The 17,532-nt window shown below is 35.6% G+C and overlaps 1 protein-coding gene across 8 annotated transcripts in view; it reads left to right on the top strand.

Annotated features, from left to right (window-relative positions):
- The window catches only part of LOC109405537 (uncharacterized), a 65,256-nt gene that overhangs the window by 31,590 nt on the left and 16,134 nt on the right, over positions 1–17,532 (top strand). For all 8 annotated transcript variants that reach the window (XM_029856492.2, XM_029856495.2, XM_029856488.2 and 5 more), the window contains one exon: positions 13,196–13,316. In XM_029856492.2, the coding sequence (XP_029712352.1) occupies positions 13,196–13,316 (121 nt within the window). The remainder of the gene's footprint in view (positions 1–13,195; positions 13,317–17,532) is intronic.

Below are 17,532 nucleotides of genomic sequence, written 5' to 3'. Positions count from 1 at the left end.
ACCTCGAAAATAATTGACTTAGTTGAACTAATTCGTGTTATATAAGAGAATAAGTGAAAATTATGCTTCTTCAGAGAAATCTGTTAGGTACGTTGCATAAATCTTACTGAATTGTTAATAACTCGACTTGGTATTATTGTTGGATGTATAAAATATGTTTTACAAGAATTCACATTGAACGTACCTCGAAAATAATTCACTTAGTTGAACTAATTCGTGTTATATAAGAGAATAAGTGAAAATTATGCTTCTTCAAAAAAATCTGTTAGGTACGTTGCATAAATCTTACTGAATTGTTAATAACTCGACTTGGTATAAACGGGCTTGGTGGTCTAGTGGCTACCGCTTCTGATTCGTATGCAGAAGGTCATGGGTTCAATCCCTGGCCCGTCCCTTTTCATCCTACTTTGTATCTTTCTATCCACTTCCTCTATCTCTCTCTCTCTCTTTACATATACAACTCATGTATGTTCATAGCCATCGCTAGAACCAGAAACGAATTGGAAAAAAGTCGTTTCCCTCCCTTCTAATTTCATCTCACAGCACAGTGTATATAACGCCTACAAGTTATGCAACCAAAGCGTGCTGTGCCGCTTGACCTTATTCACCTCATTCACCACACAATCCTATCACTACGTACCCCCTATCCATGGATCGCATCACCGACCCAACGGTGACTTCCAGATCTCCCATCCTTTCCGTCTAACAAATTCCCCAGTCCGTGCTGGTTGTGGGGATGCAGAGGTGATCTCGGTCTTTAGTAGCAACAACCAGCACACTCTAACATTCCTTTCCCTTCCCAACTGACTATAAGGACGTGGCCGGCGCCGTTATTGATCCAAAATGTATGAGCTGCTAGAATTGCACTTTGAGAATAAGTGGAGTGTCCCAGCCCTTATTCATTTGGATCTCAGTGCAATTGATACCAGCTCAGATCAATCACGGAGTAGCAACCATTGACATGTATAGTCAGATTTGATCGTTGATGATGATGATGATGATTGATCGTTTGATCGTTTAATAACTCGACTTGGTATTATTGTTGGATGTATAAAATATGTTTTACAAGTATTCACATTCAACGTACCTCGAAAATAGTTCACTTAGTTGAACTAATTCGTGTTATATAAGAGAATAAGAGAAAATTATGCTTCTTCAGAGAAATCTGTTAGGTACGTTGCATAAATCTCACTGAATTGTTAATAACTCAACTTGGTATTATTGTTGGATGTATAAAATATGTTTTACAAGTATTCACATTGAACGTACCTCGAAAATAATTGACTTAGTTGAACTAATTCGTGCTATATAAGAGAATAAGTGAAAATTATGCTTCTTCAAAGAAATCTGTTAGGTACGTTGCATAAATCTTACTGAATTGTTAATAACTCGACTTGGTATTATTGTTGAATGTATAAAATATGTTTTACAAGAATTCACATTGAACGTTCCTCGAAAATAATTCACTTAGTTGAACTAATTCGTGTTATATAAGAGAATAAGTGAAAGTTATGCTTCTTTAAAAAAATCTGTTAGGTACGTTGCATAAATCTTACTGAATTGGTAATAACTCGACTTGGTATTATTGTTGGATGTATAAAATATGTTTTAAAAGTATTCACATTCAACGTACCTCGAAAAAAATTGACTTAGTTGAACTAATTCGTGTTATATAAGAGAATAAGAGAAAATTATGCTTCTTCAAAGAAATCTGTTAGGAACGTTGCATAAATAAATCTCATCAAAATTGGTACGTTGGTTCGTTGGTACGTTGAATGCGAATACTTGTAAAACATATTTTATACATCCAACAATAATACCAAGTCGAGTTATTAACAATTCAGTAAGATTTATGCAACGTACCTAACAGATTTCTCTGAAGAAGCATAATTTTCTCTTATTTTCTTATATAACACGAATTAGTTCAACTAAGTCAATTATTTTCGAGGTACGTTCAATATGAATTCTTGTAAAACATATTTTATACATCCAACAATAATACCAAGTCGAGTTATTAACAATTCAGTGAGATTTATGCAACGTACCTAACAGATTTCTCCGAAGAAGCATAATTTTGACTTATTCTCTTATATAACACGAATTAGTTCAACTAAGTCAAACATTTTCGAGGTACGTTGAATGTAAATACTTGCAAAACATATTTTATACATCCAACAATAATACCAAGTCGAGTTATTAACAATTCAGTAAGATTTACGCAACGTACCTAACAGATTTCTCTGAAGAAGCATTATTTTCTCTTATTCTCTTATATAACACGAATTAGTTCAACTAAGTCAATTATTTTCGAGGTACGTTGAATGTGAATACTTGTGAAACATATTTTATACATCCAACAATAATATCAAGTCGAGTTATTAACAATTCAGTAAGATTTATGCAACGTACCTAACAGATTTCTTTGAAGAAACAAAAAACATATTTTATACATCCAACAATAATACCAAGTCGAGTTATTAACAATTCAGTAAGATTTATGCAACGTACCTAACAGATTTCTCTGAAGAAGCATAATTTTCTCTTATTTTCTTATATAACACGAATTAGTTCAACTAAGTCAATTATTTTCGAGGTACGTTGAATGTGAATACTTGTAAAACATATTTTATACATCGAACAATAATACCAAGTCGAGTTATTAACAATTCAGTGAGATTTATGCAACGTACCTAACAGATTTCTCTGAAGAAGCATAATTTTCTCTTATTCTCTTATATAACACGAATTAGTTCAACTAAGTGAACTATTTTCGAGGTACGTTGAATGTGAATACTTGTAAAACTTATTTTAAATATCCAACAATAATACCAAGTCGAATTATTACCAATTCAGTGAGATTTATGCAACGTACCTAACAGATTTCTCTGAAGAAGCATAATTTTCACTTATTCTCTTATATAACACGAATTAGTTCGACTAAGTCAAATTTTTTCGAGGTACGTTGAATGTGAATACTTTTAAAACATATTTTATACATCTAGCAATGATGCCGGGATGAAATAATATCAGTTAAGTGAGATTTATATTACTTGCGAGAAATTTTCAACGAAATTATTTATTTTCGTATTATTTTCTTTTTATATTATTTTGTATTAGTTCAATCAATATGTTATGTTATATTCAGTCAGTTATCTGTTAGAGCTGTTTTTGTGTTTTTTTTTCTGTTGCATACATTTAGGTTTTTATTTGCAATTATACATGGTTAGCATACTTTCAGGAGTTTATCAAGTATATTGCTTAAACCTATTAAAAATACGTTTTTTGCCATAAATTAGTCAAATTTGAACTTAAGTATAAACTTTTTTAGGTCAAACATACCTAGAATTTTACAAGGAATTCAATGAAGCTGTTTTATTAAACATATAATGTAATTTGAAAAGTTTTATGTAAGAAAGTATGGGAAATTTTGAGGTACGTTAAAAAAGGAGGTCAGATTCGGAAGGTACGCTGTTGGTACATGCAGAAAACCTTAGCTTCGGAAAGATTCATGGAGATTTTCGAAAAAACCACCATCTATCCAGCAGGACACCTGTTTTCTAAGAATTCGTCAGGTACGCTCAAAATCCCGTTAGGTACGCTATGGTACGCACTTGGTACACTCACTTAACGGTCTTTATTTTTGATTTTATGAAAAGTGTCCTGCCAGCTAGATGGACATATAATTTTCACTTATTCTCTTATATAGCACGAATTAGTTCAACTAAGTCAATTATTTTCGAGGTACGTTCAATGTGAATACTTGTAAAACATATTTTATACATCCAACAATAATACCAAGTTGAGTTATTAACAATTCAGTGAGATTTATGCAACGTACCTAACAGATTTCTCTGAAGAAGCATAATTTTCTCTTATTCTCTTATATAACACGAATTAGTTCAACTAAGTGAACTATTTTCGAGGTACGTTGAATGTGAATACTTGTAAAACATATTTTATACATCCAACAATAATACCAAGTCGAGTTATTAAACGATCAAACGATCAATCATCATCATCATCATCAACGATCAAATCTGACTATACATGTCAATGGTTGCTACTCCGTGATTGATCTGAGCTGGTATCAATTGCACTGAGATCCAAATGAATAAGGGCTGGGACACTCCACTTATTCTCAAAGTGCAATTCTAGCAGCTCATACATTTTGGATCAATAACGGCGCCGGCCACGTCCTTATAGTCAGTTGGGAAGGGAAAGGAATGTTAGAGTGTGCTGGTTGTTGCTACTAAAGACCGAGATCACCTCTGCATCCCCACAACCAGCACGGACTGGGGAATTTGTTAGACGGAAAGGATGGGAGATCTGGAAGTCACCGTTGGGTCGGTGATGCGATCCATGGATAGGGGGTACGTAGTGATAGGATTGTGTGGTGAATGAGGTGAATAAGGTCAAGCGGCACAGCACGCTTTGGTTGCATAACTTGTAGGCGTTATATACACTGTGCTGTGAGATGAAATTAGAAGGGAGGGAAACGACTTTTTTCCAATTCGTTTCTGGTTCTAGCGATGGCTATGAACATACATGAGTTGTATATGTAAAGAGAGAGAGAGAGATAGAGGAAGTGGATAGAAAGATACAAAGTAGGATGAAAAGGGACGGGCCAGGGATTGAACCCATGACCTTCTGCATACGAATCAGAAGCGGTAGCCACTAGACCACCAAGCCCGTTTATACCAAGTCGAGTTATTAACAATTCAGTAAGATTTATGCAACGTACCTAACAGATTTTTTTGAAGAAGCATAATTTTCACTTATTCTCTTATATAACACGAATTAGTTCAACTAAGTGAATTATTTTCGAGGTACGTTCAATGTGAATTCTTGTAAAACATATTTTATACATCCAACAATAATACCAAGTCGAGTTATTAACAATTCAGTAAGATTTATGCAACGTACCTAACAGATTTCTCTGAAGAAGCATAATTTTCACTTATTCTCTTATATAACACGAATTAGTTCAACTAAGTCAATTATTTTCGAGGTACGTTCAATATGAATTCTTGTAAAACATATTTTATACATCCAACAATAATACCAAGTCGAGTTATTAACAATTCAGTAAGATTTATGCAACGTACCTAACAGATTTTTTTGAAGAAGCATAATTTTCACTTATTCTCTTATATAACACGAATTAGTTCAACTAAGTGAATTATTTTCGAGGTACGTTCAATGTGAATTCTTGTAAAACATATTTTATACATCCAACAATAATACCAAGTCGAGTTATTTACAATTCAGTAAGATTTATGCAACGTACCTAACAGATTTCTCTGAAGAAGCATAATTTTCTCTTATTCTCTTATATAACACGAATTAGTTCAACTAAGTGAACTATTTTCGAGGTACGTTGAATGTGAATACTTGTAAAACATATTTTATACATCCAACAATAATACCAAATCGAGTTATTAACAATTCAGTAAGATTTATGCAACGTACCTAACAGATTTCTTTGAAGAAGCATAATTTTCACTTATTCTCTTATATAACACGAATTAGTTCAACTAAGTCAAATTTTTTCGAGGTACGTAGAATGTGAATACTTGTAAAACATATTTTATACATCCAACAATAATACCAAGTCGAGTTATTAACAATTCAGTGAGATTTATGCAACGTACCTAACAGATTTCTCCGAAGAAGCATAATTTTGACTTATTCTCTTATATAACACGAATTAGTTCAACTAAGTCAAACATTTTCGAGGTACGTTGAATGTGAATACTTGTAAAACATATTTTATACATCGAACAATAATACCAAGTCGAGTTATTAACAATTCAGTGAGATTTATGCAACGTACCTAACAGATTTATCTGAAGAAGCATAATTTTCTCTTATTCTCTTATAAAACACGAATTAGTTCAACTAAGTGAACTATTTTCGAGGTACGTTGAATGTGAATACTTGTAAAACATATTTTATATATCCAACAATAATACCAAGTCGAATTATTACCAATTCAGTGAGATTTATGCAACGTACCTAACAGATTTCTCTGAAGAAGCATAATTTTCACTTATTCTCTTATATAACACGAATTAGTTCAACTAAGTCAAATTTTTTCGAGGTACGTTGAATGTAAATACTTGCAAAACATATTTTATACATCTAGCAATGATGCCGGGATGAAATAATATCAGTTAAGTGAGATTAATATTACTTGCGAGAAATTTTCAACGAAATTATTTATTTTCGTATTATTTTCTTTTTATATTATTTTGTATTAGTTCAATCAATATGTTATGTTATATTCAGTCAGTTATCTGTTAGAGCTGTTTTTATGTTTTTTCTGTTGCATACATTTAGGCTTTTATTTGCAATTATACATGGTTAGCATACTTTCAGGAGTTTATCAAGTATATTGCTTAAACCTATTAAAAATACGTTTTTGCCATAAATTAGTCAAATTTGAACTTAAGTATAAACTTTTTTAGGTCAAACATACCTAGAATTTTACAAGGAATGCAATGAAGCTGTTTTATTAAACATATAATGTAATTTGAAAAGTTTTATGTAAGAAAGTATGGGAAATTTTGAGGTACGTTAAAAAAGGAGGTCAGATTCGGAAGGTACGCTGTTGGTACATGCAGAAAACCTTAGCTTCGGAAAGATTCATGGAGATTTTCGAAAAAACCACCATCTATCCAGCAGGACACCTGTTTTCTAAGAATTCGTCAGGTACGCTCAAAATCCCGTTAGGTACGCTATGGTACGCACTTGGTACACTCACTTAACGGTTTTTATTTTTGATTTTATGAAAAGTGTCCTGCCAGCTAGATGGACATCTCATTGGTCCTTGTGTGAGTGTAGTTGGTCTGGCGATACTGGAGTAGCATCCACGGGCGGTCAATCAAGCTCAAGCTCAAGCTCAAGTCAATTTCTCTTCAAGCTCTTCCAAATTGAACGAAATGTAAGTTTTTTCGACTAAATGCGCAAGTGTCCACATGAATATGCCTTATTTGGATAAACTGTATCGATTTTGATAGTATTTCATTGATTTTGAGAGGCCTTGCCAAACCCCCCAAGCCCCCCCCCTTCCAACTACGTCACAAGTTGGCGCTTATGAATGAGGTACATTGTACATGTATGTACCTCATTGGATCCCATCCTCGTTGCCAATGTAGTGTTTAGTAAAACACGATTGTTAGTTTTCGAATCTGATACATGAGTCACGTTTATTGACGACATACCTAATGAATTAACTACATCGGCTGTTTTCCTACTCTCCGCATCGACCAATGTGGCGCTAGCTTCTATGCGCGAAAAATCGCTAAAAGTAAATCGCAAAAATATTGTATGGCGAATACCATCTAAAGGCAAATTCTTCAAAGTGGAACACATTATTCGAAAAAATATTTGGTAGTGGTTGTGCACAATGGTGACCACTATTAACCCGGATAAAAAATTACCATTCATTACATGGTAAATATTATTAACAAATGACTGGTTTTATTGTGCACAATAAAACACATAGTAGATATATTGTTACTTTTTACAATAGAAATCAAGCCCATATAGTTCGTACAATAAGTGAACATTAGCTTTATTAGTGACTAATGGATCATTGAAGTTGCCTTTTCCGCTACTCACCACATCAAAACAAAAGCGCCACCGTATATGGCCAATAACACAGTGACAGCTGTCGAGTTACGTTAAACACACAAGGCTACTGTGGCGCTATCTGTTCATTTCATAGCGGCCGTTTTAGTTATTTTAGTGATCCATTGATTCGATTGTTTTTCAATAGTTCTATAATAATTTAAAGTTACTATCAGTAAAAATCAATTTAAGTTGTTTTTAAATAGTTGCAAAAGTGCCTGTAAAGTTCTCATGGACTTTTTATTAAAAAAGAGTTTATTTCTCAATTACACTTAAAAACAATTCGTAACAAATAAATAACAATAAATATTATTGTTGCTTGGATCATGTTTGTATAATCAAATACAAAATCACTTGACATATTTTTTATAGTTTTCGTTTTAAATTTGAGTACAGTAGATGTTTCGGTTATCAAATGTTATTCGCTAAAACTTCAACGACTGACAGACGACAAGCCGTGTTGGCAGAGGAAGCTCTCAATGAATAACTGAGGAAGTACTTATAGAAAACTAGCTGAAAAGCAGGTTTAGCCAAGTGAGGATGTTACGACAAGAAAAGATGAACAATGATTTTTCTAATGTTTTCCAATAAATTAAGGACAAGGTATTTGGAGTACATTGCTCAAAATTTCTAGAGCACCGTTTTTAGAACCGTTGAACGGATTTGGATGAAAATGCAACACGCCAATTGTTCACTTAAAGGAATCTAGTAAATAGTAAACTACCATTGATAACAATACAAATACAATTAGTTTAATGGGGTCAATTGAACCGATGTTAAAATAAACATGCAATAATATTTGTTGTTATGTAAACAGATTTCGCCTTTGAAAAACCAAAGAATTCATATTTCTCGGTAACATTTTTCTCCAGCATTTACAGATACTAATGGCCACATGAATGAATTAACTACATCGGCTGTTTTCCTACTCTCCGCATCGACCAATGTGGCGCTAGCTTCTATGCGCGAAAAATCGCTAAAAGTAAATCGCAAAAATATTGTATGGCGAATACCATCTAAAGGGAAATTCTTCAAAGTGGAACACATTATTCGAAAAAATATTTGGTAGCGGTTGTGCACAATGGTGACCACTATTAAGCCTACCAAATATTTTTTCGGGAAAAGCTTTGTATTTCAAGTAATTCAAGTTTAGATGCATTTCGCCATACAAAATTAAATTGATTTACTCCTGCTGATCAACTGTGGCTGCGCGCAAAGCGGGTAGTCCATTGTGAACGATTTATGGTATGGATCATACGACCTGAGGTCTGACTTGTGATATTTGGTAGTTATTTGAAAAGATTGAAGATAGATCTTATCAACAGCTGCCAAGCAATACATACCAGACAGACATCAGAGTGTTTGATTCTTATCATAAAATGTGCATATCATTCTGGCGGACGTTAGTGCTCGTAAATGCTGGATATAAATGTTAGCGGGAAATATAAATTCTATGGATTTTCAAAAGCGAAAACTGCTTACAAATAACAACAAATATTATTGAATTTTTTATTGTAACAACGATTCATTTGACGCCATTCAATCAATTGTATTTGTATTGTAAGAACAATGAAAAAACATGAAGATATATTGTTATCTTTTGAAAATTGCCCTAAAAATGTCTCATAAAAACACAATACATTCTATTGTTTTTCGCGAAAAAGTGTATGAAAATTTTCTCAAAATTTTATGGTTAAGATACATAACGACCACCATTTTTTATTGTAAAAGCGCCGAATGGTATAGAACAATAGGGATGATGGTGAGTGTGCCGTGTAAATTACAATATGTTTAATGGTGAATATTTTTCGAAAAAATGGTGTTGTAACAATAAAATTTATCGTATTTTTATGATATTTTTTATCAGGGAAGCCTACCAAATATTTTTTCGGGAAAAGCTTTGTATTTCAAGTAATTCAAGTTTAGATGCATTTCGCCATACAAAATTAAATTGATTTACTCCTGCTGATCAACTGTGGCTGCGCGCAAAGCGGGTAGTCCATTCATAGCCTACTACATTTATGATGGTGGTGAACGCATTTTTTCTTTCTGTCCGGGTAATCCGGAATAGTTTTTTTTTAAGTGTTTATATCCTAAATATTAGTAACTTAACATTAGCATTGGCATTAGCATTTGCATTAAGCGAGTCGCACAAATGGACTACCCGCTTTGCGCGCAGCCACAGTTGATCAGCAGGAGTAAATCAATTTAATTTTGTATGGCGAAATGCATCTAAACTTGAACTACTTGAAATACAAAGCTTTTCCCGAAAAAATATTTGGTAGGCTTAATAGTGGTCACCATTTTGCACAACCACTACCAAATATTTTTTCGAATAATGTATTCCACTTCGATAAATTTGCCTTTAGATGCTATTCGCCATACTATATTTTTGCGATTTACTTTTAGCGCTTTTTCGCGCATAGAAGCTAGCGCCACATTGGTCGATGCGGAGAGTAGGAAAACAGCCGATGTAGTTAATTCATTCGTAGGTGGTACAGTCCAAAACCGCTGTTTTAAGGGTTGCCTCCTTCCCGTCCGAACCAAAGCACAGAGATTTGGGACTGATCTCTGACTCTTATACTTATGACACACATGTGATACAAGAATCACTGTACAATGGACTACCCGCTTTGCGCGCAGTCACAGTTGATCAGCAGGAGTAAATCAGAGAAGTTGTTATAGAGATGCGCGAAGACTGAAACCAAAGGTTCCAATGGACTACCCGCTTTGCGCGTAGCCACAGATGATCAGCAGGAGTAAATCAATTTAATTTTGTATGGCGAAATGCATCTAATCTTGAATTACTTGAAATACAAAGCTTTTCCCGAAAAAATATTTGGTAGGCTTAATAGTGGTCACCATTGTGCACAACAACTACCAAATATTTTTTCGAATAATGTGTTCCGCTTTGAAGAATTTGCCTTTAGATGGTATTCGCCATACAATATTTTTGCGATTTACTTTTAGCGATTTTTCGCGCATAGAAGCTAGTGCCACATTGGTCGATGCGGAGAGTAGGAAAACAGCCGATGTAGTTAATGGACTACCCGCTTTGCGCGTAGCCACAGTTGATCAGCAGGAGTAAATCAATTTAATTTTGTATGGCGAAATGCATCTAAACTTATATTACTTGAAATACAAAGCTTTTCCCGAAAAAATATTTGGTAAGCTTAATAGTGGTCACCATTGTGCACAACCACTACCAAATATTTTTTTCGAATAATGTGTTCCACTTTGAAGAATTTGCCTTTAGATGGTATTCGCCATACAATATTTTTGCGATTTACTTTTAGCGATTTTTCGCGCATAGAAGCTAGCGCCACATTGGTCGATGCGGAGAGTAGGAAAATAGCCGATGTAGTTAATTCATTCATTGAACCGTCAAACGCGGTCCCAATTGAGCAAATTCAAGGAAATAGAAAAACATGGGAAACAAAGCGCAACAAGAAAGCACATGAAAGTGTGTTAGTGCAAAGCATGACGTCACTTGTATGCTTGACATCTAATGGGCAGATCAAACTAACACGCACGCGAAAATATAATTTTGTTCACCGCAAAAATTGATTGTTATTGGGCGTGATGTAAATAAACATAACCTCTTCGCGCTTCTCTATAACAACTTCTCTGGAGTAAATCAATGGACTACCCGCTTTGCGCGCAGCGACAGTTGATCAGCAGGAGTTAATCAATTTAATTTTGTATGGCGAAATGCATCTAAACTCGAATTACTTGAAATAGAAACCTTTCCCGAAAAAAATATTTGGTAGCCTTAATAGTGGTCACCATTGTGCACAACCACTACCAAATATTGACCTCGCGGCACCAAATCGGAGTTCGCCAGTTGGACTAGCGAAGCGAAGTTTTCAGCGAACTTTCTGTCATTCCTCATCCGACCCGACATGCATCCCTGATATTTTCGTTTTCAGTCCGACGCCGTGTCGACAATCACGACTTTATCCCAACTGGACGGCTGTCAGTGCGAGCGCGCCAAATTTTGCGTGAGTGAGCCTGTGGTATTGGTGGTTAAGGTGAAACGGTATGCTAGCCGCTATTTATAGGAACCATTGTTTCGGTAATGTCAATCGGCTTTTTTTTGCGAAAACGCAAACTGAAAAGTATTCATTTACTAAAAACAGTAAGCGCACGGGTACAATAAGTTAGCAAGTTCGGAATTTTGTGTGAAATTGATTTTTGTTTTCACAACGTAAAAATGTTTCTGAGTACCATGGTGAGTTCGTCTCGTCTCACCTTAAGTTCGCTAGTAATGCAGTAAAGTTTGAGCGATGCTCATTCTTCGGTTTTCTTCCAAATCCACAATATTTTTTCGAATAATGTGTTCCACTTTGAAGAATTTGCCTTTAGATAGTAATCGCCATACAATATTTTTGCGATTTACTTTTAGCGATTTTTCGCGCATAGAAGCTAGCGCCACATTGGTCGATGCGGAGAGTAGGAAAACAGCCGGTGTAGTTAATGGACTACCCGCTTTGCGCGCAACCCCAGTTGATCAGCAGGAGTTAATCAATTTAATTTTGTATGGCGAAATGCATCTAAACTTGAATTACTTGAAATACAAGGCTTTTCCCGAAAAAATATTTGGTAGGCTTAATAGTGGTCACCATTGTGCACAACCACTACCAAATATTTTTTCCAATAATGTGTTCCACTTTGAAGAATTTGCCTTTAGATGGTATTCGCCATACAATATTTTTGCGATTTACTTTTAGCGATTTTTCGCGCATAGAAGCTAGCGCCACATTGGTCGATGCGGAGAGTAGGAAAACAGCTGCCATACTGAAAACTCTCTCAGTTCAAGTCAGTCTTGTTAAAATTTTCTTGACACTGCGTACCGTTGTACAGGAACCACACTCGTATCACATGTCTGTCCGGGGTATTAGTCAAGACTGACGCAATCCTCCAATGGTCGAGCGCTGTCCTGGCCACGTCCTTGCGACTGCTGAGGAGTGGGAAAGGATGGTTAGTTTTGGACACCTATGAAAAATGTAGACAACTCTATGATCTCTCAGGCGTAGGTGTCACGGGAATTTGGGTGTTGTTAGTGGAAGGGTAAACTCCAACGAATACGCTTGGTCAACGTTCAGGCGCACCGTAGTTGGACTTCTTAGAATCAGTTGTCTGTCCGAATCATCCTGGTTTCCTCGTCATCTTGATGGCATTTGGTTGAATTACTAGATTCTTCGGTTGATAATCTGAAATATAATATAATATTAACATTGTACGTCAAATAAGCTACATATTAGTGATATGCTCGCCACAGTTACACATTTTTACAATATTTTTTATATCATACGATAAATTTACCTGAATCCTGCTGAAATAAAATGTTAATTAGCAGTACATTGAACCAAAATAAACTACAAAACACAAAAAAGTGCATCAAACTTTGATCGTGGAATATTCATAAATACGGTAAATATCAAGATCAAAATTTGATTTGGTAGATCCTCCACCGCAACTCACCATTCTAAGGTGATCTACCCACGTTACGGGTTATTACGTATATTAGTAACTTAACATATCTTTTAATATATTTTAACAGTATCGACATACAGCTGTAATCACAAATGTAAAAGGAAGAAAACACCTTCAGCATCGACTCTGAGTTTGACACCCGCACAGGATAGATTTGCATCGGAAGATATGGAAGCTGTGAGATTAAGGTAAATGTTACTATGAAACAAAAGTGTTGATAAAAACTCAAATTCTCAAATCTCACTTTCATAGGGTATCGGTTTCCTTACTCCGCATATAAGCTCCTATTTTGATCCTACTCAAATAAAAGGAATGAAGTGCTATAGCTGTTTTGTTTCTTATTTTTGTGTTTATAGGGTATTGACATGCTTCGTTGTAATATTTCTCTCGTTCGGCCTATCCCCATGTAAACCAAATTTCAGTCAAAGTTCACAACTTCAAATATTTTTTTTTTGACAAAAATTTGTTTGCAAAAAAAAGATCCTCCATATATTGGTTTCAGTTTCTAATGAAAAATACATGCAAAAATGATAAAATATATCTTTCAATGAATGCACTACATATATTTTACATTGTTTTAATAATCTGTGTTGAAAAATATTTGGTTCTTGAGGAATAAAGCGAACTCAGATAAGATTGGGAAAATTGCTCAAAAATTGGGTGTCAGAAAAAAGATCCACTTTCAATGGACTACCCGCTTTGCGCGCAGCCACAGTTGATCAGCAGGAGTAAATCCATTTAATATTGTATGGCGAAATGCATCTGAACTTGAATTACTTGAAATACAAAGCGTTTCCCGAAAAAATATTTGGTAGGCTTAATAGTGGTCACCATTGTGCACAACCACTACCAATTTTTTTTTTCGAATAAATTTGCCACTTCGATAAATTTGCCTTTAGATGGTACAATACATACAATATTTTTGCGATATACTTTTAGCGATTTTTCGCGCATAGAAGCTAGCGCCACATTGGTCGATGCGAAGAGTAGGAAAACAGCCGAAGTAGTTAATTCATTCATTCTCTTCAATTAACTGAATCGGCTGTTTTCCTACTCTCCGTATCGACCAATGTGGCGCTAGCTTCTATGCGCGAAAAATCGCTAAAAGTAAATCGCAAAAATATTGTGTGGCGAATAGCATCTAAAGGCAAATTTATCGAAGTGGAATACATTATTCGAAAAAATATTTGGTAGTGGTTGTGCACGATGGTGACCACTATTAAGCCTACCAAATATTTTTTCGGGAAAAGCATTGTATTTCAAGTAATTCAAGTTTAGATGCATTTCGCCATACAAAATTAAATTAATTAACTCCTGCTGATCAACTGTGGCTGCGCGCAAAGCGGGTAGTCCATTCATTAATTCTTCAACTTCAAAATTTCACCAATGGACTACCCGCTTGGCGCACACCCACAGTTGATCAGCAGGAGTAGCGATTTTTCGCGCATAGAAGCTAGCGCCACATTGGTCGATGCGAAGAGTAGGAAAACAGCCGATGTAGTTAAATAATTAACTATCAATGTATATATGATAGAATATACCTCCAGCAAGCTTTAGTACAAGCAGATGGAGGTGATCATTGCGATACACAAACGTGAGAGTATTCTGAGTTCAAATAATATCAAATAAACCTTCATAATCTTCACAACATATGCGTTTCTTTGCATTAGTCGACCAAAACTCAAAAAAAAAATCCTCAAAAAAGTATATTCCTGTATATTTACATGCTGAATTATTAATACAAGATTAATAGCATTCATTCTTGCTTACAGATAGCTTCCGTAGTTTAGAGAAAATTTTACCTATTATATTAACCATGAAAAATAAAACTCATGTCAAAATAATTTTCATAAGACAAAAACATCACAACAGCATGAACCAAGAAGCAAAACGTGTGAAAATTTGGTGAAATTTTGAAGTTTCAGAATGGACTACCCGTTTGGCGCACACCCACAGTTGATCAGCAGGAGTAAATCCATTTTATTTTGTATGGTGAAAAGCACCTAAACTTGAATGAGTTAATTACATCGGCTGTTTTCCTACTCTCCGCATCGACCAATAAGGCGCTAGCTTCTATGCGCGAAAAATCGCTAAAAGTAAATCGCAAAAATATTGTATGGCGAATAGCATCTAAAGGCAAATTTATCGAAGTGGAATACATTATTCGAAAAAATATTTGGTAGTGGTTGTGCACGATGGTGACTACTATTAAGCTTACCAAAAAATTTTTCAGTAAAAGCTTTGTACTTCAAGTAATTCAAGTTTAGATGCTTTTCACCATACAAAATAAAATGGATTTACTCCTGCTGATCAACTGTGGGTGTGCGCCAAGCGGGTAGTCCATTACTTGAAATAGAAAGCTTTTACAGAAAAAAATATTTGGTAGGCTTAATAGCAGTCACCATTGTGCACAACCACTACCAAATATTTTGTCAAACAATGTATTCCACTTCGATAAATTTGCCTTTAGATGCTATTCGCCATACAATATTTTTGCGATTTACTTTTAGCGCTTTTTCGCGCATAGAAGCTAGCGCCACATTGGTCAATGCGGAGAGTAGGAAAACAGCCAAAGCATTTAATGGACTACCCGCTTTGCGCGCAGTCACAGTTGATCAGCAGGAGTAAATCAATTTAATTTTGTGTGGCGAAATGCATCTAATTTCGAATTACTTGAAATACAAAGCTTTTCCCGAAAAAATATTTGGTAGCCTTAATAGTGGTCACCATTGTGCACAACCACTACCAAATATTTTTTCGAATAATGAATTAACTACATCGGCTGTTTTCCTACTCTCCGCATCGACCAATGTGGCGCTAGTTTCTATGCGCGAAAAATCGCTAAAAGTAAATCGCAAAAATATTGTATGGCGAATACCATCTAAAGGCAAATTCTTCAAAGTGGAACACATTATTCGAAAAAATATTTGGTAGTGGTTGTGCACAATGGTGAACCAAAAAATATTTGGTAGGCACCAAACTGGTCATCATTGTGCACAATCGCTACCAAATATTTTTTCGAATAATGTGTTACACTTCGAGAAATACTCCTTTAGATGCTATTCGCTATACAATATTTTTGCGATTTACTTTTAGCGATTTTTCGCGCATAGAAGCTAGCGCCACATTGGTCAATGCGGAGAGTAGGAAAACAGCCAAAGCATTTAATTCATTGTTCAGTGGTTGTCAACAGCGTGATGCATTTTATTCCAAATCCGTTCAACGGTGCTCTAGAAATTTTGAGCAATGTACTCCAAATACCTTGTCCTTAAGTTCTTTTGACGCAATCCCGCATCTCCGTGGAATGGACTACCCGCTTGGCCCACACCCACAGTTGATCAGCAGGAGTAAATCCATTTTTTTTTTGTATGGTGAAAAGCATCTAAACTTGAATTACTTGAAATAGAAAGCTTTTACTGAAAAAATATTTGGTAGGCATAATAGTAGTCACCATTATGCACAACCACTACCAAATATTTTTTCGACTAATGTATTCCACTTCGATAAATTTGCCTTTAGATGGTATTCGCCATACAATATTTTTGCGATTTACTTTTAGCGATTTTTCGCGCATAGAAGCTAGCGCCACATTGGTCGATGCGGAGAGTAGGAAAACAGCCGATGTAGTTAATTCATTGCTCAAATTTGCGTCATACAACGATAGTGGTCACTAAGTAGTTATCACTTGATCGCGGCAAAAATTTTCACCCAGTGGTAAGTTATTTCCACCCAGCGGAGGGGGCAAATTTGGGTTTAGTCAAGATAACCCGAATTTGGCTTCTTCCACGGAGCAGCACGCATGTGTTGGTGCTTCTCTTTTCGTTTTTGACAACATTCGTGTGGGGCGAGGGGGAAAACAACCCAATGCTGAGTAAAAACTAAAAGCTGTTTAGCCAAATTTGAGTTTTTTTAAACGTATTCCCTGGGTTAAATTATTTTTCAGTGTACCTATTTTCTCTGATCCGGAGGAGCTTCGTACATAAACTTCTCTCTTTGATCACCGGGTTGTACCAGGATGTAGTTGGCCCTTTTCTCCCACGAAGCCAATAGAGCTGTGTAGTGAGCGTGAATATCCTTGAGTTTATTGACACAGTCAAATAGTTCTTCGGTCGATGGTGCCCCAGCCCTGTCCTGTTTCTCCGGGTGAAACAGCTGTTTATTTACAACATCCCACAGAGAAAAAGACGTGATCGACATAGCACAGTGCTTCCCAAACTGTGCGCCGCGGCGCCCTGGTGCGCCGTGAACCTTTCCCAGGTGCGCCACAGGATTTTGGCTTTTGTGACGAAACCAGTGAATCAAAATTCAACCATCGCGCAACAATAATGACAATGTCGCAACCTGTATTTGTTGCGACAAAACAACCCATGCGACATAAGTTTATCCCAACTTGAAAATAATGGG

This window comes from Aedes albopictus, chromosome 1 (assembly GCF_035046485.1).
Source record: "Aedes albopictus strain Foshan chromosome 1, AalbF5, whole genome shotgun sequence".
Classification (NCBI taxonomy): Eukaryota; Metazoa; Arthropoda; class Insecta; order Diptera; family Culicidae; genus Aedes; species Aedes albopictus.
This window is presented reverse-complemented; position numbering and strand designations above follow the sequence as displayed.